This window comes from Oryx dammah, unplaced genomic scaffold (genome assembly GCF_014754425.2).
Source record: "Oryx dammah isolate SB20612 unplaced genomic scaffold, SCBI_Odam_1.1 HiC_scaffold_2, whole genome shotgun sequence".
NCBI classification, from domain to species: domain Eukaryota; kingdom Metazoa; phylum Chordata; class Mammalia; order Artiodactyla; family Bovidae; genus Oryx; species Oryx dammah.
This window is the reverse complement of record NW_024070186.1, coordinates 21,905,150-21,923,548: the sequence shown is the minus strand read 5'-3', so window position 1 is coordinate 21,923,548 and position 18,399 is coordinate 21,905,150. Positions and strand designations below refer to the sequence as shown.

Sequence of the window (18,399 nt, the reverse complement as noted above, 5' to 3'; positions counted from 1 at the left end):
ACGCTTTGAGATGTTCCCAGAGGATGCTCAGCCACGCGTCTGCATCTGGTCTGGATATCAGTCAGGATATCATGACTGGCTTTGTCAAAAGGCTTCCTCCAGTCAAGTAACACTGTGTTATGGCTTCCTGCTGGTCTGGGAGCCCCATTAACAAAGGAAATGAGGTTGGTTTGGCATGACTGGCTCTTGATGAACTCGTGTTGGCTCAGCTAATCCCATTTTTTCCCCCTTCAAATTGCTCCTCATCAGCCTGTTAATAAATCTGTGAACAATAATTCAGCTTCACTCCCAATTGGGAGTGTGCAAATTAAGCACTCATTCTCTTTGAATACTAAAATTAAATGGCTCTGAGCCTCCCTCCTGTTCTTTCAGGTGTCTTTTTTCCTTCCTATCCACTAAGAAACAGTTTTGATGACAAGATGAGCCAGGCAGTTCCTCTTTTCCTTGGTCTGATGGCAGTTCCTCAGGAGCAGGTGGGGGTGCAGGGGTAGGGGTGACAGGCTGGAGGCACGCCCCTTGTCTGCAGCATCACCCTATGCATAGTGGACTGGCCCTCTCACACCGACCTCGCTGGTCATACGGCCTTCTCAGTACAAGTAGGCATTTCCCCATGGCCCCTTTAGTACTGGAAAGCTATGTGGGAAAGGGTGTCCAGCCTCCGTCTCAGCCTTGGAAACCCAGTCTTGAGAACAGAGCAAAGGAACCCTCTTCTTCCACTCCCCTAAGCTCACTCTTTTCCTGCATGGATGTGAATCCTTGCAAGCAACCCACTTGCCCTCAACTCCTTTATTATATCCATTCATTTTTAGTAACCAGCACTGATCTTACTTGTTTCTAGTTTCTGGACCCAGTTCCCAAGTCTTAAAAACCTGGGCAACAATGCCTGTCTCAAGAGCCCTGATATCTCTCTCATCTGTCTGAATTTCTCAAAGTTTCTGGCTTGAAACTTTGAATGAAAATTGATGTTATTGTGTAATCACCATATCCCAGGTTTTGTTACTGTTGTTAGTTTTAATCTGAATAAGACTATTACAAAGTCGATGTTAGTATCTATATCTGTTTCAGAGATGAAGAGACTAGGTTCTGAGAATTCCCATTTGAACCTGGTCTGTCCAATTTCAAAATGTGATTCTTGCACTGCTCAAGCATGAGACTCTGGCTGTCAACCCCAACTCTGTTTGTTTCTGCTGGTGCAGAAGAACATGTTCTCTTAGATTCCCAAAATGAAAGTCAGAAGGCATGCGCCCATAAGAATTGTTGTCTAAAGGGGAGGCTTAGTCTAGTTGGAAAAGAACACGTGTTGTCACAGGGGCATGATGGATTGACAAGGAACCCAACCACTTCTGCTCTGCAAATAGGTCACTTTATAAATGACTTGGAGATCTCCATCATGAGTTTGGGACAGCCTGTTCCAGGCCTCCTGGTGGGTGTTGCCAGAGTTTCAAGAAGAACTGTTGTGTAGCCAAATTTAGGAGGATGAGGAAATAGGTCCTTCAGAGTGGAACATTCTGAATGAGGTTCCAGGAGCTTGCTGATAGCCCAGTGAGGCTTGGCACATTGGGTGTACTTCCAGGAAACTCTCCGGAAGCACCACTGCCTTTCTCTGTTGTACTCTTATGGGCTGCTTCTGAGGTCTTGCTAACCTCCTCCTCCTTTGGCCCTACTCACCCACCAGCAGTGCCCCCTTCTGAATGGGGAGGTAATGGGTAGCTCTCAAGTTGCTGCCCTCCTGTTTCCTGGCAAGAATTCTCTCTTTTCTCTACTAGAATGACAAGAAAGATTAGTCAAAGGAAAGCCCACGGCTGCTACGGCCTTCCTGTGTTGCTCAAACCTTCTAGCATCCTGTCATAGCCCCAGTGCTGGATTTTTGTGCAGAGATCCTTATTTAGACCCTTGATAGCCTACCACCTCAGCCTGGCCACACCTGGACTGTGTGTCCTTGACCAGTGAAGAGGCAAGACCTTGGTCTGCCCAGATCTGCCCATCTCTGTGGGTCCTGCTCCAGGAAGGTAGCCCTTCCTGCTACTACATCCCCTCTTTCCAAACTGGAGGAGCCGTTCAGAAATTAGAGCTGAAATTCTATGTATGTAAATTGTGGGATGAGTCAAAGGGTGGACTGGCATGCAGCTGGGCTGGTACGGGGAGAGCTGAAGGAGGGGAGAGGTCCCGGCCTGTTTCTAGTTAGCATCTCGCAGCCCTGTGATAACTGGCACAGCTAGATCTCTGGTATTTTGTGGGAAGAAGAATGTGCTCTGATAAGCTTGAGCCTTCCAGAAATGGGCCTCAGGGAAGATGGGAAATAGACTGACAGTCAGCTAATGAACACACCTCCCTCCTTCCCTTTCCCAGGCCCCTCAAGGCAGAGGCAGGCAGCCCCTGAGACTGTGGCTGGAATTGGTGGGCTTTTCTCTGACCTTATCACAGGATCTGATGGTGGGCAGGTCTGAGGAGGAGGAGGGAAATGAGGTTCTGTAAGTCAGTGGAGAGGACTGGGTGCCCGGCCTTTGCTGGAATGCCCGAGAAACGGAGAGAGGCTGCTCCTTCTTCTTCACATGGGCTGAGCTCCTGAATTCGCTCCAGAGAGGAGGAGGGGATGGGCTGCAGAAAGTTGAGGCCCCCATTTCTGCCAAAGGATCCTGGTACAAGGTCTTTTCACTCTATCACTGTCTTGTTTTTAAGAGAAGAGCCTAATGTTTTAACTTCTAGAAGACTGTCCTCATCAGAGTGAGCTGGCCATGGCTACCCACTGCAGGGAGGCCCAGACATGGGTAATTGGAAGGCCCACATTCTGTCTCTGATGCAAACACCTTCTCCACAATAAGTCAGGAAGCAGTGGTCTCACCTACCACTTACTTACTCTACCTAGATCCAGGGCACCCTGCCCTCTGGACAGACAGCTGCCACTTCCCTTCCTGAGGGTGGTGCTTCCAGGTGGAGGAACCTCTCATTCCCTTTCACCTGTGTCAGAGCCTGGTCAGGGTGGGGTGGCCCCATTTAGGGCTGGCATAAGGAAAAGAAAGTTTGTTGGGAGACCTTGAATCAATTTGGAGTGCAGAATAGTCCAAGAGGAACTCAGTAGACTTGGATTTAACTGGGGCCAATTGATTATTTTTGAAAATGAGCATATTTAATAAAGGCAGTTTCTGACAGGTAATCTAACATTCTAAAAGTTAATGTAAAACAGTTAGAAGATCCCCAGAGAATTTTGCCTCCTGGACACTTCATTAGGTGAAATTTCATGAGGATTTTTGTGGCCTTGGTGCACCGTGCAACATGCTATGTAAAGGCTTAATAAGCCAGTCAACATTTTTTTGAGGTTTGATCACTGTTAAATGGCTCACAGAAAAATAATTCTGCCAGCAACAATGTTCTAATGAATGTGACTTTAGTCAAATAATAAGAATCAGCAAAATTAAGAACAAGAACTCTTAAAAGAAGCACTTTTTCTCTGGCCCTTTGTTTCTCAGGCTCCTGCTCCCGTACAACCAGGCTGGCCTTGTGTATCTGCTGCACACCCGCCCTGGGCTGAGCAATCCTGTGCTCACACCCGTGGATTGGACCAGCAACCCCTGCCTGCCTCTCACGTAGCACATAGCCTCACCTGTTTTACCATCCAAGTAGCTCTTGGCTGGGTCGATTCCGCTATTTACATATGAGTCTTGAACATTGGTTAATCTCCCCTTCATGATCATGACCCTCTGGGTTCTCATTAGGATGTAATCCAGGCCCCTTCATGGGACACAGCAGCCCTCCAGGGCTGGCCAGTCTTCACCGTAGTGGTGTTTGCACACCAACCCCACTAAACCTCTGTGCTCTTCCCTTCTGTCTCTTCCTATTGAGTCTTCTCAGTGCAGAGCCCATGTCCTCCAGGAATCCTTCCCAAATCCTCTCCCCAGCGAGCCTGGGTTTGGCGCCTCCCCCACATGTTCCCTGGTACACATTCCTTTCTAACTCAGTGGATGTGAGTGTGCATGCTAGTCGCCTCGGTCGTGTCCGACTCTTTGTGACCCCATGGACTATAGCCCGCCAGGCTCCTCTGTTCCTGGGATTCTTCAGGCAAGAGTACTTGAATGGGTTGCTGTGCCCTCCTCCAGGGAATATTCCTGACCCAGGGATCCTACCCACATCTCTTACATCTCTTGCATTGGCAGGTGGGTTCTTTACTGGTAGTGCAACCTGGGAGCCCAACTCAGTGGATACCAGGCTGTATATTTTTATTGTGGTTAACTACACATAACATTGGAGAAGGCAATGGCACCCCACTCTAGTCCTCTTGCCTGGAAAATCCCATGGACGGAGGAGCCTGGTGCGCTGCAGTCCATGGGGTCGCTAGGAGTCGGACACAACTGAGCGACTTCACTTTCATGCATTGGACAAGGAAATGGCAACCCACTCCAGTGCTCTTGCCTGGAGAATCCCAGGGACGGAGGAGGCTGGTGGGCTGCCGTCTCTGGGGTCGCACAGTGTCGGACATGACTGACACGCCTTAGCAGCAGCAGCAGCATACGTAACATAAAATTTGCCATTTTAATGTGTCTAGTTCAGGGCATTAAACACTTTCATGCTGTTGTACAACCATTCTTACCATCCAACTCCAGAACGTTTGCATCTTTGCCAATGGAAACTGCTCCTTAAACACTAACTCCCGCTTCCTCCTCCTCCCAGCCCCTGCCTGGCAGCCACCATTCTGTCTCTATGAAATGATCTATTCTAGGGTCCTCATGTAAATGGAATCATGCAATATTTGTAGTTTTGTGTCAGGCTTCTTCAAGGTTCATTCATTTTGTAATGGAGCATGTGTATAAGGCTCAGTATTATTCCATTGTATGTGTGTGTTACATTATGTTTATCCATTCATCCGTTGATGGACATTTGCGTCGTTTCCCCCTTTTGGCTATTGTGGATAATCTTGCTATGAACACTGATGTACAAATATCTGTTCAAGTCCCAGCTTTGATTTCTTTTGGGCAAATATCCAGAGTGGTATTTGGGTGAAATACTATTTACCCAAAGTGTAAATGCTGGATAATATGGTAGTTCAATTTTTAACTTTTTGAAGAACTATACTATTTGCCGCAGCGACTGCACTATTCTACATTCTTATCAGCAATGCCCAGCATTTGTTTTCTGTTTTTTCGAAGGGTGGCAAGTGGTATTTCAATGGGATTTTTATTTGACCACTATTTTGATGATACTGTGGTTGCTTCTTTGATGATGAGTGTCCCACAGCAGTCAGAGGCTTCGGAATGGCAGCTCCTGGGCTTGTCTCAGTCACCCCAGCAGAGGGCCTGCCCCCAGTCACTCTTGACCAGGTAGCTGAACAGCCAAGCCTGAGGCAGGCATCGTCCACTGAAGCTGACAGGCCTGGCTGTGGTCCTTCAGTGGCTGCACTGGGAGCAGGGGCCAGTGCTTCTCACCTCTTTCCCAGTGTGGTCATTTGCCACCTGGTGCAAAAGGGAGGCCTGGTCCTGCCACCCCATAGCTGATGAAACAACACCGAGAGGGAGCTTTTGTCACACCTAGACAGGGACAGGCAGCTTAGCCAAGCACATTTGCAAGTGACAACAGCGCATGGTTTTAGGGAACTCCGAACTTTGCTTATTTCCTCATACAAAATCTGCTTGAAATTCGTTTGAATCTTCTGAGAACAAATGCCCGTTTGAGAACGTGGCGGCAGCTTTTTTTATTTATCAGTCCTTTAGACATGCGTCAGCTCAAAACTGGCAGAGGGCGGTGAGCAGGGCATGTGTGCTGGCTGAGTGGCCACAGAGCTGCACCTGGCCAGCTGGGTTAGCAGGCGGCCCAGGTCAGGCGGCCTGCTCTGGCCTCATTCCTGAAGCTGTCCAGATGGTCTTGAGAAGGGTAGTGGGGTCTTTTTCTAAAGACTAGCACAGCCCACCGTGTGTAAATGCTCATCAGCTGGGGTGTCCCAGTGGCTGCCACATTGAAGGCCCAGAGTGAGCTGTGAGCTCCCAGCAACCACCCCCGCCTCTGCAGTGTGTGGCCCCTTCCCTGGAATCCTCTGAGGTCTTTCAAAGTCAAGGTCACAGATGTAGGGAGTCAGATTCAGGACTAGGACCTAGGTCCCAGGCCCCCAATCCAGCCATTCCAACATCTATGGGTCTTGCCTGCCCATGGCCAGCTGGGCCTCCTCCTGGGGGTGGGCATGAGTCTGCCAGCACCGCACCTCTGGTTCTGAGTGCTAGACATGGGGCAGTGTTGGTGACAGGGTTCCTGAGCGCAGTGAAGGGCTTTCCTCCTCAGCAGGAGCATTTCACAGTTTTGTGCTTCCAGACTAAAGTGAGAGTCAGGCCTTGCAGCACCGCTGGGTCATACCAGCCTTCCTACAAGGGGGCCGCCACAGCCGTCAGCCACGCCGACTGACCAGTGGGTCTGACTTTTCATGCCTGCTCCCTTCTGGAACTATTGCCTTCTAGCCCTTTAGTGACCCACAGGAGCTGTCCGTATCTAGTCACATTATGGTCTCTGCCTAAAGGGAAATTGAAGCTCAGAGAGGGTCAGAAACTTGCTTAAGATCACACAGCTACCTAGGGCTAAAATCAAGTTTTCTTTAAAAAAAAAAAAGCCTTTATTGAGATATGATTGACACGTAAAATGCTGTACATATTAATATATAAAACTTAATGAGTTTAAGTATACACCCATGAAATTGTCATCACTGTCAAAGCATATCCATCATGCCCCCAAGTTTCCTTTAATAATAATAATTATTATTGTGTGTACGTGTTAAGAACACTTAAGATCTACCCTGTAAGTAAATGTTGAGTCTACAATGTGGTATTGTTATCTGTAGGCACTATGCCATCTAGCAGATCTCTAGAACTTCTCTGACAGAACTGAAACTTCTTACTCTTTACCATCGCCTCCCCTTTCCTCTTCCCCTGGTCCCTGGCAACCACCATCCTGCTCTCTGCTTCTATGTATTTGACTAGTTTTGATTCCATGTATAGTGAGATCGTACAGTATTTGTCTTTCTGTGTTTGGCTAATTTCACCAAAACCAATTTCTTCACTCTTCATACTCTGCTTGTTTTGTCTCTTTGTCTCGGATTTCAGCAGAACTCCCAGCAGCCAGCCCTTCCCAGGATACCTCTCTCTGGGAGGAGGTTCCCAGCCACCTACAGAGATCAGAGGGCTCGTGTGTTTGAATGTAACTAGGGAGGAGCAGAGGAATCACCCCAGACCTGCCTCCCCCATCCCTGCAAAACCTGTGTTGGATCTTTTCAGAGCTGCCATTTCAGACTTGATTTCATTAACGACTTTGAGTCAGGCACACATGGGTTCAGATGCCAGCTCTGCCCCAAAGCAGCCACTTGGATGGGCCAGTAACCTCTAAGTGGGACACAAAGTACATCACAGCCTTGGCAGTCTCTGCTTGTGCAGTAAATGGAAGTTTAAAAATTCTGGTGCTGGAATTTGGGTCTCTACAGTAGAGCATGTAAGTCAGAGAAAAGCCCAGCACTCCACCAAGGAGAGGTCTCGGGGAAGATGGGTGTCAGAGAAACTTGGCCCTGGTGTCTTGCATACCTCTGCAGGCCCAGGGCAACAGCTCTGGAACCAAGAAATAAGAAGTGGGAACGATTGTTAAATTTTGGCTATATATTTTTAATGAAAAATATTTGTAATGGAAAAGTTTTTACTGTTGCTTTATTTCAAAAGCATCATGTGTTCCTTATAGAAAAATTAGAAAGTACACTGAGGCAAACACACACACATGCAAAGATGCCACAATCCCATCACCCTGGGACAGCCATGGTCTTCCAGTTTTTCTGTGCATATTCAATCAGATCACATACGTTTTATAAATTAGGGATCATATTCTTCTCCAAACTACTAGGTTTTTCTTGAATCTACAAGATGTTATAACTTCCTTCCCATGTCAGCAAAGCTACATCCCTCTAAGAGTCTGTCTCCCACTTACCCTCATGGTTGGACCACTCTACCCGAACCCCATACCCTGCACTGAAAGGCGGGATAATGGGTGGGATGGAGGGACACTAACCAAAGGGGCTGGGAGCTGGCCTGGGGGCACAGTTTCCTTGCACTCAGCTACTGTCAGGCCTGGATGACATTGACCAGACCACTTCTTGGCCCCCTTCGCTTTTACTGAGCAGGCCTCCCTGATTGATGAGGGGACCCCCAAGCCAGCAGTTTTCACACGTGTTCAACACAAACTCCAGTGAAGAGGAAGGGAGATGGGGAGGCCTGGCTGGATGAAGCATGTGTGTCTGGTGAGGAGGAGGGGAGATGAGATGAGGAGGGCAGACCCCTCCCCAGCCCCACCGCCCAGAGCAGCCCTGAGCTCAACAGCACCAGGCAGAGTTGAGGAGGATGGACAGATCTTGTCCACAGCCCTCAAGTTTCCTCTCCACGGGACTCTGAGGTCCACCCAGCTCAGAGCTCTGTCCTCTCTGAAAGGACCAGAAATGAGAGTGAAACTGAACCCCACGGAGCAGGATCAGGGATGTTAGTGGTTTCCATTGGCCTCTTCAAGGCTGGGAAAGAAGGCATCTCATGGAAAGGAGCCCTCAAGGCCTTGGAGAGCTGGCAGTGCTGTCTGTTTAGTGTGGGCCAAATTGGAAACAGCGGCATGGGAATGACAGGCCAGCCTGGCCAGGTCCCCAAAGCCACGGGCACCGGTGCCCACAGGCCACACTGGGGCCTCTGGGGCCCTCACAGTAGGTGCAGCCTCACCCCCTATCTGGAACAGGAGGTTTGAACCAGAGGGTGTCAAAGTCCCTTTAGCATCCCAAATTCTTGATCCTTGGCCAGACTGGATAGCACATTCAAGGCCTTTGGCAATAGGGCTCCCTAGTGTGACCCAATGTGTGGCTTATCCAAGAGGGAGAATTCTGGGAGTCATGAGCCCTGGGAGCCTTCCAGGCTGGAAGTGACACCGTCTTCTGGGGGATAGAATGACTTCTGTCCTGCTAAAGAGAAAACACACCTTGGGGGCCTGAGCCTAGGGCTGCCCACAGGGGCGCTAAAGGCCCACAAGCTTGGATGTTGATCTTGGCTCCCCATTTCCCCGCTGGATGGCCTTGCCTCCAGGGCAGAAGCTTCGTGTTACTAACACCACCCCCCTGCCAGTACCCAGAGAGGGGAAAGAATGGTCCCCCAGAAGAGGAAGATGTCTCTCCCACCCAATGAGGGCTAGGTCCCCTTAGAGCAGGGAGCCCGCCTCTCCCCTCCTCTCCCTGTTGTTTCTAGAGCCACTCCAAGAAGGCCTGGGAGAAAGGCCGGGTTTAGAGGCCGCAGCAGGACACCAGGGTGGAAGTGACGGGTGTGTGCTCTCTCGTTGCAGGGAACAGCAGCCACCTCCAGACCGAGCTCTGTCAGAAAGCCTGGCAGGGCATGCCCCCCAGCAAGTGCCACAGCAGCCCCCAGGACTCTCGGAAGGAGACCAGCAGCATGTGGGGCCTGATGGTGATCGCCCAGCTGCTGGCAGGCATCGGCACAGTGCCCATCCAGCCATTTGGGATCTCCTACGTGGATGACTTCTCCGAGCCCAACAACTCACCCCTGTACATCTGTGAGTCAGGCTTGAAAAGGGCTTGGGGTGGGGGCGGGGCCTCACTTGGCACAGCCAAGGCATACAGAGGTCTGGGGACCTGACGCACCCTGTTTGAGTCCCAGCCCAGGCCCCAGCTTTCCACCAGCAGGACGGGGCCCACGGTCTCTGTGCGCTGGGGCCGTGGGAGTCCCCGAGAGGATCTGCATGACCCCTTGGTCCCGGGCCAGGAACAGGGCAGCTCCTTGACCAGCAGTACGTGGTCAAGTATCTGGTCAAGGTACTGGTCAAGAGCAGTACCACTGCTTTCCAGACCTGGCACTGGCCAGCACACGTGTCTTCTGAGCCATCCACAGGACAAGTTGGCCTCATAGAAAAACATGCAAAATAGATAAAGTGAAAGTGACATCGCTCAGTCGTGTCCGACTCTGCGACCCCACGGACTGTAGCCCACCAGGCTCCTCCATCCATGGGATCTTCCAGGCAAGAGTACTGGAGCGGGCTGCCATTTCCTTCTCCAGGGGATCTTCCTGACCCAGGGATCGAACCCAGGTCTCCTACATTGCAGACAGACGCTTTACCGTCTGAGCCACCAGGGAAGCCCAAAATAGATAGCCAATGACCAAATTCTTCCCTTAGAAGAAGCCACACTAAGCATCCTCAGGGCCCAGACCAGACAGGCTGCATCCAGAGGCTCTGTGGCCCACAAGCTCCCACCACGGCTGACACATCATACCTGCAAGGAGTCTTGCCCCCAGCCCACGCCTGGGTCTTCATCTGTAAATGCCCAGGAGGCCGCTTCTGTCCCAGCAAGCAGATTGCTCTGGCATCTAGCCAGAGGAGAAGCAGCTTGGGTTCCGCACATTCCAGGGTCTCGAGTGGCTCTGGCGTTGTCTGTGGGAAATGCTACAGGTGTGGACTTGTCAGGACCAGGGGACAGACTGGGGAATGTCCCGGGAACCCCTCAGTGAGGGAAAGAGCCGGTGCACCCCTCAGTCCTCTCAGCCACCTCAGCATCCTTTCTCTCTCCCCTCTCCAGCCATCCTGTTTGCCATCGCCGTGTTTGGACCAGCTTTCGGGTACCTGCTGGGCTCGGTCATGCTGCAGATCTTTGTAGACTATGGCAGGGTGGACACAGGTGAGTGTGTGCCAGGACCGCAGCCCCCAGCCAGTCAGGGCAAGGATGAAGCGGAACTTTAAAGGCTCATGGCTCCCTGGCCTCCCGTTCCCTCCCTCCCACCTGCAGTCGCCAGCCAGCCTCAGACAGTGGAGAGCAGATAGCATGTGCCTCCTCTCTCCAGGGCCAGACTGAATGATGGAGCAGGGGCTGCCACTGAAGAAAACACTTCTTCCCTAAGAAAACATACTTTCTGCAGTGGGAAATCTTGAGACCTGGGCAGGGCCTCAGGTGTTGCCATCACAGCTGCCTTTTGAGGTCGTGGTGTTAAAAATAACTGTATGATTCTTTGATTCTAAGATAGTTTTGACTGTTTAAAAATTTTTGAGAAGACTTCTTTAAGGGAAAGGAAGAAGCAGTATGTGAAATATACACATGGATTATGACTCCCACCCAGAAAAGTGTAACAGTTTAACCATGTGGACACAGATAGCAGGGAACCTGTGTCTAATCCTGGTTCCACCTCTACTAGCTGAATTCTACCACCTCTTCTGATCTTGGGCACAAACCTTCATCTTTCTATGCCTCAGTTCCTCATCTGTAAAATGGGGCTAATGATAGTGAAATAAAATTGCTGTGAGCTATTAACAATGTGACATGGATTAAGCCTCTCTATCTCAGGATGAGAAAATACAATCCACAGACAAGAGCTCATATACTGAGTTAACCATTCAGGGAGCCGACCCCAGGATGAATCCTACAAGGGCATATGGTTGTTGTAAGCCTGCCCGACACCCCCCAGCCTCCTGCAAGACAGAGAGGGCCAGCACAGTAACAGAGGGATAGGCAAAGTGCTTTGGCAGTTCCAAGGCCAGAAAAGCGCTTCTGCGTGAGGTGATGAGGGAGGGCCTCCCAGGGAGATGATGTATGTCTGCATCCCATGTGAGTGGAAATTCCACAGTAGGTGGTGGCTGATGGCAGAGGCCTTCCCAGGTGAAGGAAATCATCTGGATAAAGTCAAGACGGGGAATGCATGGGGAGTGTGTGGGTGGTATGTAAATTCCTGCAGGCCTGATGTGGCTGGAAGGCAGGTCTGCCAGACCCCCAGAAATAACATCCCCACCCCAGTGCCCAGCACTCAGATCAGAGCCTGCCTGTCTCACAAAGAATGTGGGCAATTATGATGCCAGACACCACAGACTCCTGACCTTGGGACTGTCAGACCACAATGTCATCTGCTCAGTGTCATCCACCTGTACTTCAAATCAAAGGGCAAAGCTGGAGGAGCTGTCTGCTCAGGGTCAAGCCATGCTTGCCCTTTGCTGGCACTTCCTGAGCTGGGTCCTAGCTCCTCATTACCCAAAGAGACTGGCACCTGAGCTCCCAGTCCACCAGGGACAGTGCCCAGGACAGCGTTCTCCCTCTTTTCCCTCCCTGCATGCCCATGTAGCTTCTTTACTTACAAAGAGAAACACAACAGCAGACCCTTGGACGTGGATGGGAGGCTGTACAGGAGAAAGCATCTGCTTACCCAAGACGCTACTCTGTTCATGGTGGTTTTTTGAGTTTCTAAGGATTGCGAGGCCTCCTTTTTTAGGGGTTAACAAAAGTGGGAGGCAGAGCACTCGGTTATTAAGAGTGCAGGTTTGGAAACCATGAATACATGGGTTTGAAACTGGCCAATGAAATGGCACTTGCAGGGCAAGGTTGACCTCGCTGATCCTCCCACAGGCCTCTGTTCTCTGGGAAGAGAGAGAGGATGTTGTCTTGACCAAGGTGCTAGCTCCCTTGATGAGTAAAGTGAGATCATGCATTCATCCAACAAATACTTGTGTCCTGTGCTTTCTCTTCAGCTTCTGTTAACTTGAGCCCCGGAGACCCCCGATGGATAGGAGCCTGGTGGTTGGGCCTGCTCATTTCCTCTGCCTGCTTGGTTGTCTCCTCTTTCCCCTTCTTTTTCTTTCCTCGAGCAATACCCACAGGAATAGAGGTAAGCTTCTGAGAACCCACAATTCCACCTATTATAAGAGTTTCCTTAAAGGAGGTACTGTGTCAGTCATTTAGTCCTGTCTGACTCTTTGCGACCTCAGGGACTACAGCCTTCCAGGCTCCTCTGTCCATGGAATTTTCCAGGCAAGAATACTGGAGTGGTTTGCTATTTCCTTCTCCAGAGGATCTACCTGACTAAGGGAGCTAACCTGGGTCTCCCACATTGCAGGCAGATTCTTTACCATCTGAGCCACCAGGAGGTATGGAAGGGTAAATAATAAAGCTGAGAAGTTTCAGTAAGTTAATTCTGAGTGAAATCTAATCAAGTTTCTTGATGCAGGACTCTCAGAGGCTTTGAAAGGTGAGTGTGCTTGTGAATTTCCCAAAGATGTGATCTCATCAGTGTTCCCTCACCACAGTAGCATCTCAGGGATTAGGAGGGCTCGAGAGAATATAGTCTGGGGAAAGTTCTGAGTTATCTAAAGTGAGATAAAGAATTAAGAGTCAATAAAAACTGAATATGTGACCTGGAGCAGTTGACTTTTGCATGTAGTAGGGCTGGTCATGTCTAATCCTAAAGGACTGAGTAAAAAAGACATTCCTGGTGCTGAAGAGTGTGCGATTGGGCTGAGAGTGGAGCATATTTTGAGCAGACTGACCTGCATGCATCTTCCAGTCATATCTACTGGGGAAAGAAATCAGGGAAGGATGAGATTGGGAAACAGTGGGGAGAAGTCTGAGTGGGGCCCTTGACGTTAGCCTGAAGGATCTGAAACTTGTTCTGATCTCATGAAGTTCTAAGTGACTGGCGCCCACTTGGGTGACAACTACATGAGGTTGTGGTTGGGGAGTCGGGAAGGAATGAAGGCTGGAGATGTGATGAGGCCACTGGAGAGATGATAGAGCTGAGGACCAGGGCCGTGGCTGCCGGGCGCCTGAGACAGGGCAGTATAGATGTCCTCGGACTTAGCCGTGAGCGGCTAAAGTTTGTGCCAAGGCTTAGAGCCAGAGGCTGAGCTGGACATTCTGCAATAAGGTGTGTGAGACTGGGTGAACTCTAAGCCCAGCCAATGGGGAGGGGCAGGGATAGACAGCCTCAACTTGTCTTGAAGAAGAATTTCAAAGTGTGGCAGCACACCATCGTGATGCTGGAGTCAGACAAACCTGAGTCTGAATCTAGCTCTACTACTTCTAAACTAGCTGAGAGATCCTAGGCAAGTTTTCTTGCTCCTAAGTTTCCTCTACTTTAAAGTACTGGGGATGGAGACTTCCCTGGTGGTCCCATGGCTAAGAATCTGTGCTCTCAATGATTCCTGGTCTAGGAACTAAGATTCGACATGCCGCAATTAAGACCTGGCACAGCCAAATAAGTAAATAAAAGTAAATATTAAAGTACCGGAGATAAGAGCACCTATCTCAGGAGGAGGTTGTGAGGAATGGGGCAATGTATGCAGAATGCTGGGCACGGGACCCCCCATGGAGGAAGCAGGAAATAAATGGGAGTGCCTGCACCTGGTGACGAGTCTGCTGCGGGATCCTAACAGTGTCTAACGGGGGCCTTGCATCTGTTTAGTGGTTCAGAGCTGGGCCTCAGGCTGCAGCTGACAAGTTCAGAAGTGGAAGGCGAGTTCACTGAGGGGGGTTGCACAGAAAGTGCAGGCTAAAAGCCAGGTCAGAGCCTTGGACAGGATCCAACTTTGGGCCCAGAAGAAAGAAGAGACTCCACAGAGGAGACTGAAAGAGAGAGCTGGGAACGAGGTCATTATAGACCAGAGTGTGGCCCATAGCTCCTGGAACCTGAGGACAAGGAAGAAGTGTAGCCATGACAGACAGACAAAGGCTGATGTTCACTCAGATGCCTCTTGGCATCAGCCAACACTTAGATATAAAATAATATGCACAGATATGAAATCATATCTGGGAGGCCCTAGCGTGGATGCATTCTGGCCAGTGGCCAAAGCACCAGGCTCACTGACATGCACGTGGTGACTGCTTTGGACACCCTTCCACACACTACCAGGGTGGCTGAGCACCACCCTGCCATGAGCCACTAAGTCCAGAAGGATCAGGCTGTAAGGAACCTGTTAACATTCAAGGAAGCCATTAATACTCACTCCCTTTGCTGCCTTCAGAGGACTCATCCCATGATGGATGAAGCAAGGAAGATGGAAGAGGCCAAGTCAAGAATAACCCTGGTGGATTTCATTAAAAGTAACTGAGTGACCCGGCAGTCCTGGGTGGGCTGGCTTGGGGTGGGGGTGGTCTCGGGTCTCCTGGCCCATGTGGGGTTGGGTGTGGTAAGGGGCAGTAAGAGCAATGCTGGCCCATCCCTTCATGAGAGGTTCTGCCAGAAGCCCTGCTGACTGCTGCTTTGCAGAGATCAGGAGACCCAAAATCAGGCAGAGGTAGCCCCATCCTCACGGTCTGGCCCGCGTTCTCCTCTGTCTTCCCTTCACATGGATGCAGCTGTCCTGTATAATCACCTGCCACCTGCTTTCTTCCAGGCCCCTCCTCATTTTATTTAGCCCATGAGCATGTTGAGTGGATCCTGAGTGGCTGTGTGCCCCCAGCTGGCCTCTGAGCAGCTTGGGGCCTGGGTTTCTGTCCAGAGGAAGAGAGGGGAGCTGCTGGGGGGCTGGGGGGCAGGAAGGGCAGCAGTCAGGCTTGTGGACCCCGGGGACCACTGCCTGGAGGCACAGCCCTGACAGCAGCCTGTCCACAGGGTTCCCCCGCATCTTCCTGAGGCTCCTGATGAACCCGCTCTTCATGCTGGTGGTCCTGGCTCAGTGCACCTTTTCCTCCGTCATTGCCGGCCTCTCTACCTTCCTCAACAAGTTCCTGGAGAAGCAGTACGGCGCCTCCGCAGCCTATGCCAACTTCCTCATCGGTGAGTCCCCAGGGCTGCCGCAGCCGGGCCTTCCCCCTGTTCATCCAGGGAGGTGCACCGCCAGACCAGACAAGGGCAGGAGCCAGAGGGTTCTTGCCCAGGAGAAAGGATTTTAAGGACTTTTTTCCTGGTTGGCAATCCAGAATGTTCTTGGCCAATATCTTGGGCCCCTATCATTCCGGGCAGGAGTGGGTGGAGGTTGGGGGCTGCTTCCTCCCTGTCAGAGGGGCTGAAAGTCTGACCATCTCCCAAAGGCCCTGACATCATCAGGGACAAGAGAGGAAAGAGCACGGATTGAGCTGGGGGCTAGGCAAGATGCCGCTGGGTGTTTTTCTTCTCCAAGGGCTTGAAGACATTCACCTGGATAAGGACTGTGGGGCCCAGTGATTCTCAAGCCCCTATACTTTAGGCTCCCCAGGAGAACTTTAAGAAATACAGATGTCCGGGCCCCACCCTCGAGCAGTTAAAGCAGAGTCTTTAGCAGGGAGTGCCAGCATCCAGCACCTGTGTTTTTGGCAGCTGAGGTTTCAAAATACTAATGCAGTCCCGCCAAGTACCCAAGGGAATGACAGGGGCCAATTCACTGGTGAACTTGACCATGTGGATGTGGCAGGGTGGTCAGGGCATGACCCCTGACCTCCTGTGTGGCTTTTGGCTGTGACTTCACCCTTCTGGCCTTTGGCCTCTGACTAGCACATCAAACAGGAAGCGCCATCAGTGCCTTGCTAACCCCATGTGGTTACAGTGCAGTAAAGGGCCAGGTAATGAAAGGCTTAATAAGGGCTTCCCAGGTGGCTCAGTGGGCAAAGAATCTGCCTGCAATGCAGGAGGTGCAGGAGACTTGGGTTCAATTCCTGGGTCCAGAAGACCCCCTGGAGGAGGGCATGGCAACCCACTCCAGTATTATTGCCTGGAGAAAACTATGGACAGAGGAGCCTGCCTACAGTCTACGGGATCACAAAGAATTGGATGCAGCTATGTATGCACAGAGGAGAAGGCAATGGCAACCCACTCCAGTCCTCTTGCCTGGAAAATGCCATGGACGGAGGAGCCTGGTAGGCTGCAGTCCATGGGGTCGCTAAGAGTCGGCACGACTAAGCAGCTTCACTTTCACTTTTCACTTGCATGCATTGGAGAAGGAAATGGCAACCCACTCCAGTGTTCTTGCCTGGAGAATCCCAGGGACGGGGGAGCCTGGTGGGCTGCCGTCTCTGGGGTCGCACAGAGTCGGACACGGCTGATGTGACTTAGCTGCAGCAGCAGCAGCATGCACGCACAGAGTTATTTGGGCTTCCCTGGTGATTCAGACTATAAAGAATCTGCCTGCAATGCAGGAGACCCGGCTACTATGCCTGGGTAAGGAAGATCCACTGGAGAAGGGAATGCAGTATTCTTGCCTGGAGAACCCCATGGACAGAGGAGCCTACTAGGCTACAGTCCATGGGGTCACAAAGAGTTGGACATGACTGAGGAACTAACACTTTGACTTTCTAATAAATGCACATTCAACCCACATCTCTCTGGTTGTAAGGGTCCCACTTCTTTCTTTATTGTTTGCACAGGCAGGGCAATCGTCCATGTCAAGATAACTCTGTCAGTATGCCTGGCAAACAGTAAATGCTCAACTAATGTCATCTATTACTATTGCAATTAAACATATCGAATGTCCCTTCAGGAAGCCATGCCCCCTTCTCGGTGGTCCACATAGCACTCCAAGGCCTATGCACCCAGACCAGCTTCTCTCTGTCTGTAGGTGCTGTGAACCTCCCTGCTGCGGCCTTGGGGATGCTGCTTGGAGGGATCCTCATGAAGCGCTGTGTTTTCTCTCTGCAAACCATTCCCCGTGTGGCTGCCACCATCATCATCATCTCCATGGTCCTCTGTGCCCCTCTGTTCTTCATGGGCTGCTCCACCCCACTTGTGGCAGAGGTCTACCCCCCCAGGTAAGGGGAGCGAGGGTGAGGAAACACTCTTTGCTGAGTCCAGAACCTGGAGGTGGCTGCCACATCTTTCTGCTTCAGCTGTCCTCTCTCCTTTTCCCTTGTTGATCTGATCTCGTATGTGGCAACTGAGAAAGTCTTAGTGTGCTCAGTTATGAGAAGAAATCAGAGGGTGCTAGTGGGCCACTAGCAATCAGGATTAGGGTTCTGTGTTTTAAGGAGCACCAGAAACTAATTTGTTTGGTTTCAAGATAAATCTGTAGTGCTGTGAGCCTCAGGAACCAGGAAATAGCTATGTTTAGCATCTGCTCTCTACCAGCTAGAATTACAGAGTCTTACTGAGCTGCTGAGGAAAGATGAGAGACGGACATTTGAAAAGGTTTGGAGAAGAACAATGAATGTGATGGCAGACTTAAAAAATTAGGGCAGGTGAGGAAGAGGGCAGGTAAAGGATACCTGTCGGCTTGCATAAAGCGACATGGTTTTAAGTTCTAAGTTTGGCTTCATGTTCAGGAAGGGCTTTGAAGCCAAGGAGGGGATGTGCTTTTTTGCCTTTTTCCTCAGAGCCACCTTTCCACACCTCTTCTTTTAGATTTTGCCCAGGGAGGTTGCAATGCTGGAAGATAGCATACTTTTCAGTTTCGGTGCTTTATCTTTCTCTGTGAAAGGACCTCTCTGTCTCCAGAGGGTATGAAGGAGGGGCGTGTTATTCAGGATGGAACTGCCCCTCCCCCAACTCTGGCCCACTCCCAGTCTGCACTGGTCTTCTGGCTGTGGTTGGCAGAGGCCAAGAATGCTTTCACTGGGTGTTTAGCACAGGGCTTTGTCATCAGACCAGGTCCTAGGTCTGGCACTGCTCTTTCCTAGTTGGGGAAATTTACTTCAGGTTTCTCATCCACAAAGGGAGCATCATTATCAGAACATTTACTGTGACG

The 18,399-nt window shown here is 50.7% G+C and overlaps 1 protein-coding gene across 2 annotated transcripts in view; it reads left to right on the top strand.

Annotated features, from left to right (window-relative positions):
- Window positions 1-18,399, top strand: part of SLCO2A1 (solute carrier organic anion transporter family member 2A1) — a 92,408-nt gene that overhangs the window by 59,189 nt on the left and 14,820 nt on the right. For both annotated transcript variants that reach the window (XR_005719650.1, XM_040232798.1), the window contains exons 4-9: window positions 9,325-9,552; window positions 10,571-10,669; window positions 12,502-12,638; window positions 14,770-14,848; window positions 15,360-15,524; window positions 17,278-17,467. Coding sequence is in view for 1 of the 2 variants with exons in the window: in XM_040232798.1 (XP_040088732.1) it covers window positions 9,325-9,552; window positions 10,571-10,669; window positions 12,502-12,638; window positions 14,770-14,848; window positions 15,360-15,524; window positions 17,278-17,467 (898 nt within the window). In the remaining variant the exon portion in view is untranslated. The remainder of the gene's footprint in view (window positions 1-9,324; window positions 9,553-10,570; window positions 10,670-12,501; window positions 12,639-14,769; window positions 14,849-15,359; window positions 15,525-17,277; window positions 17,468-18,399) is intronic.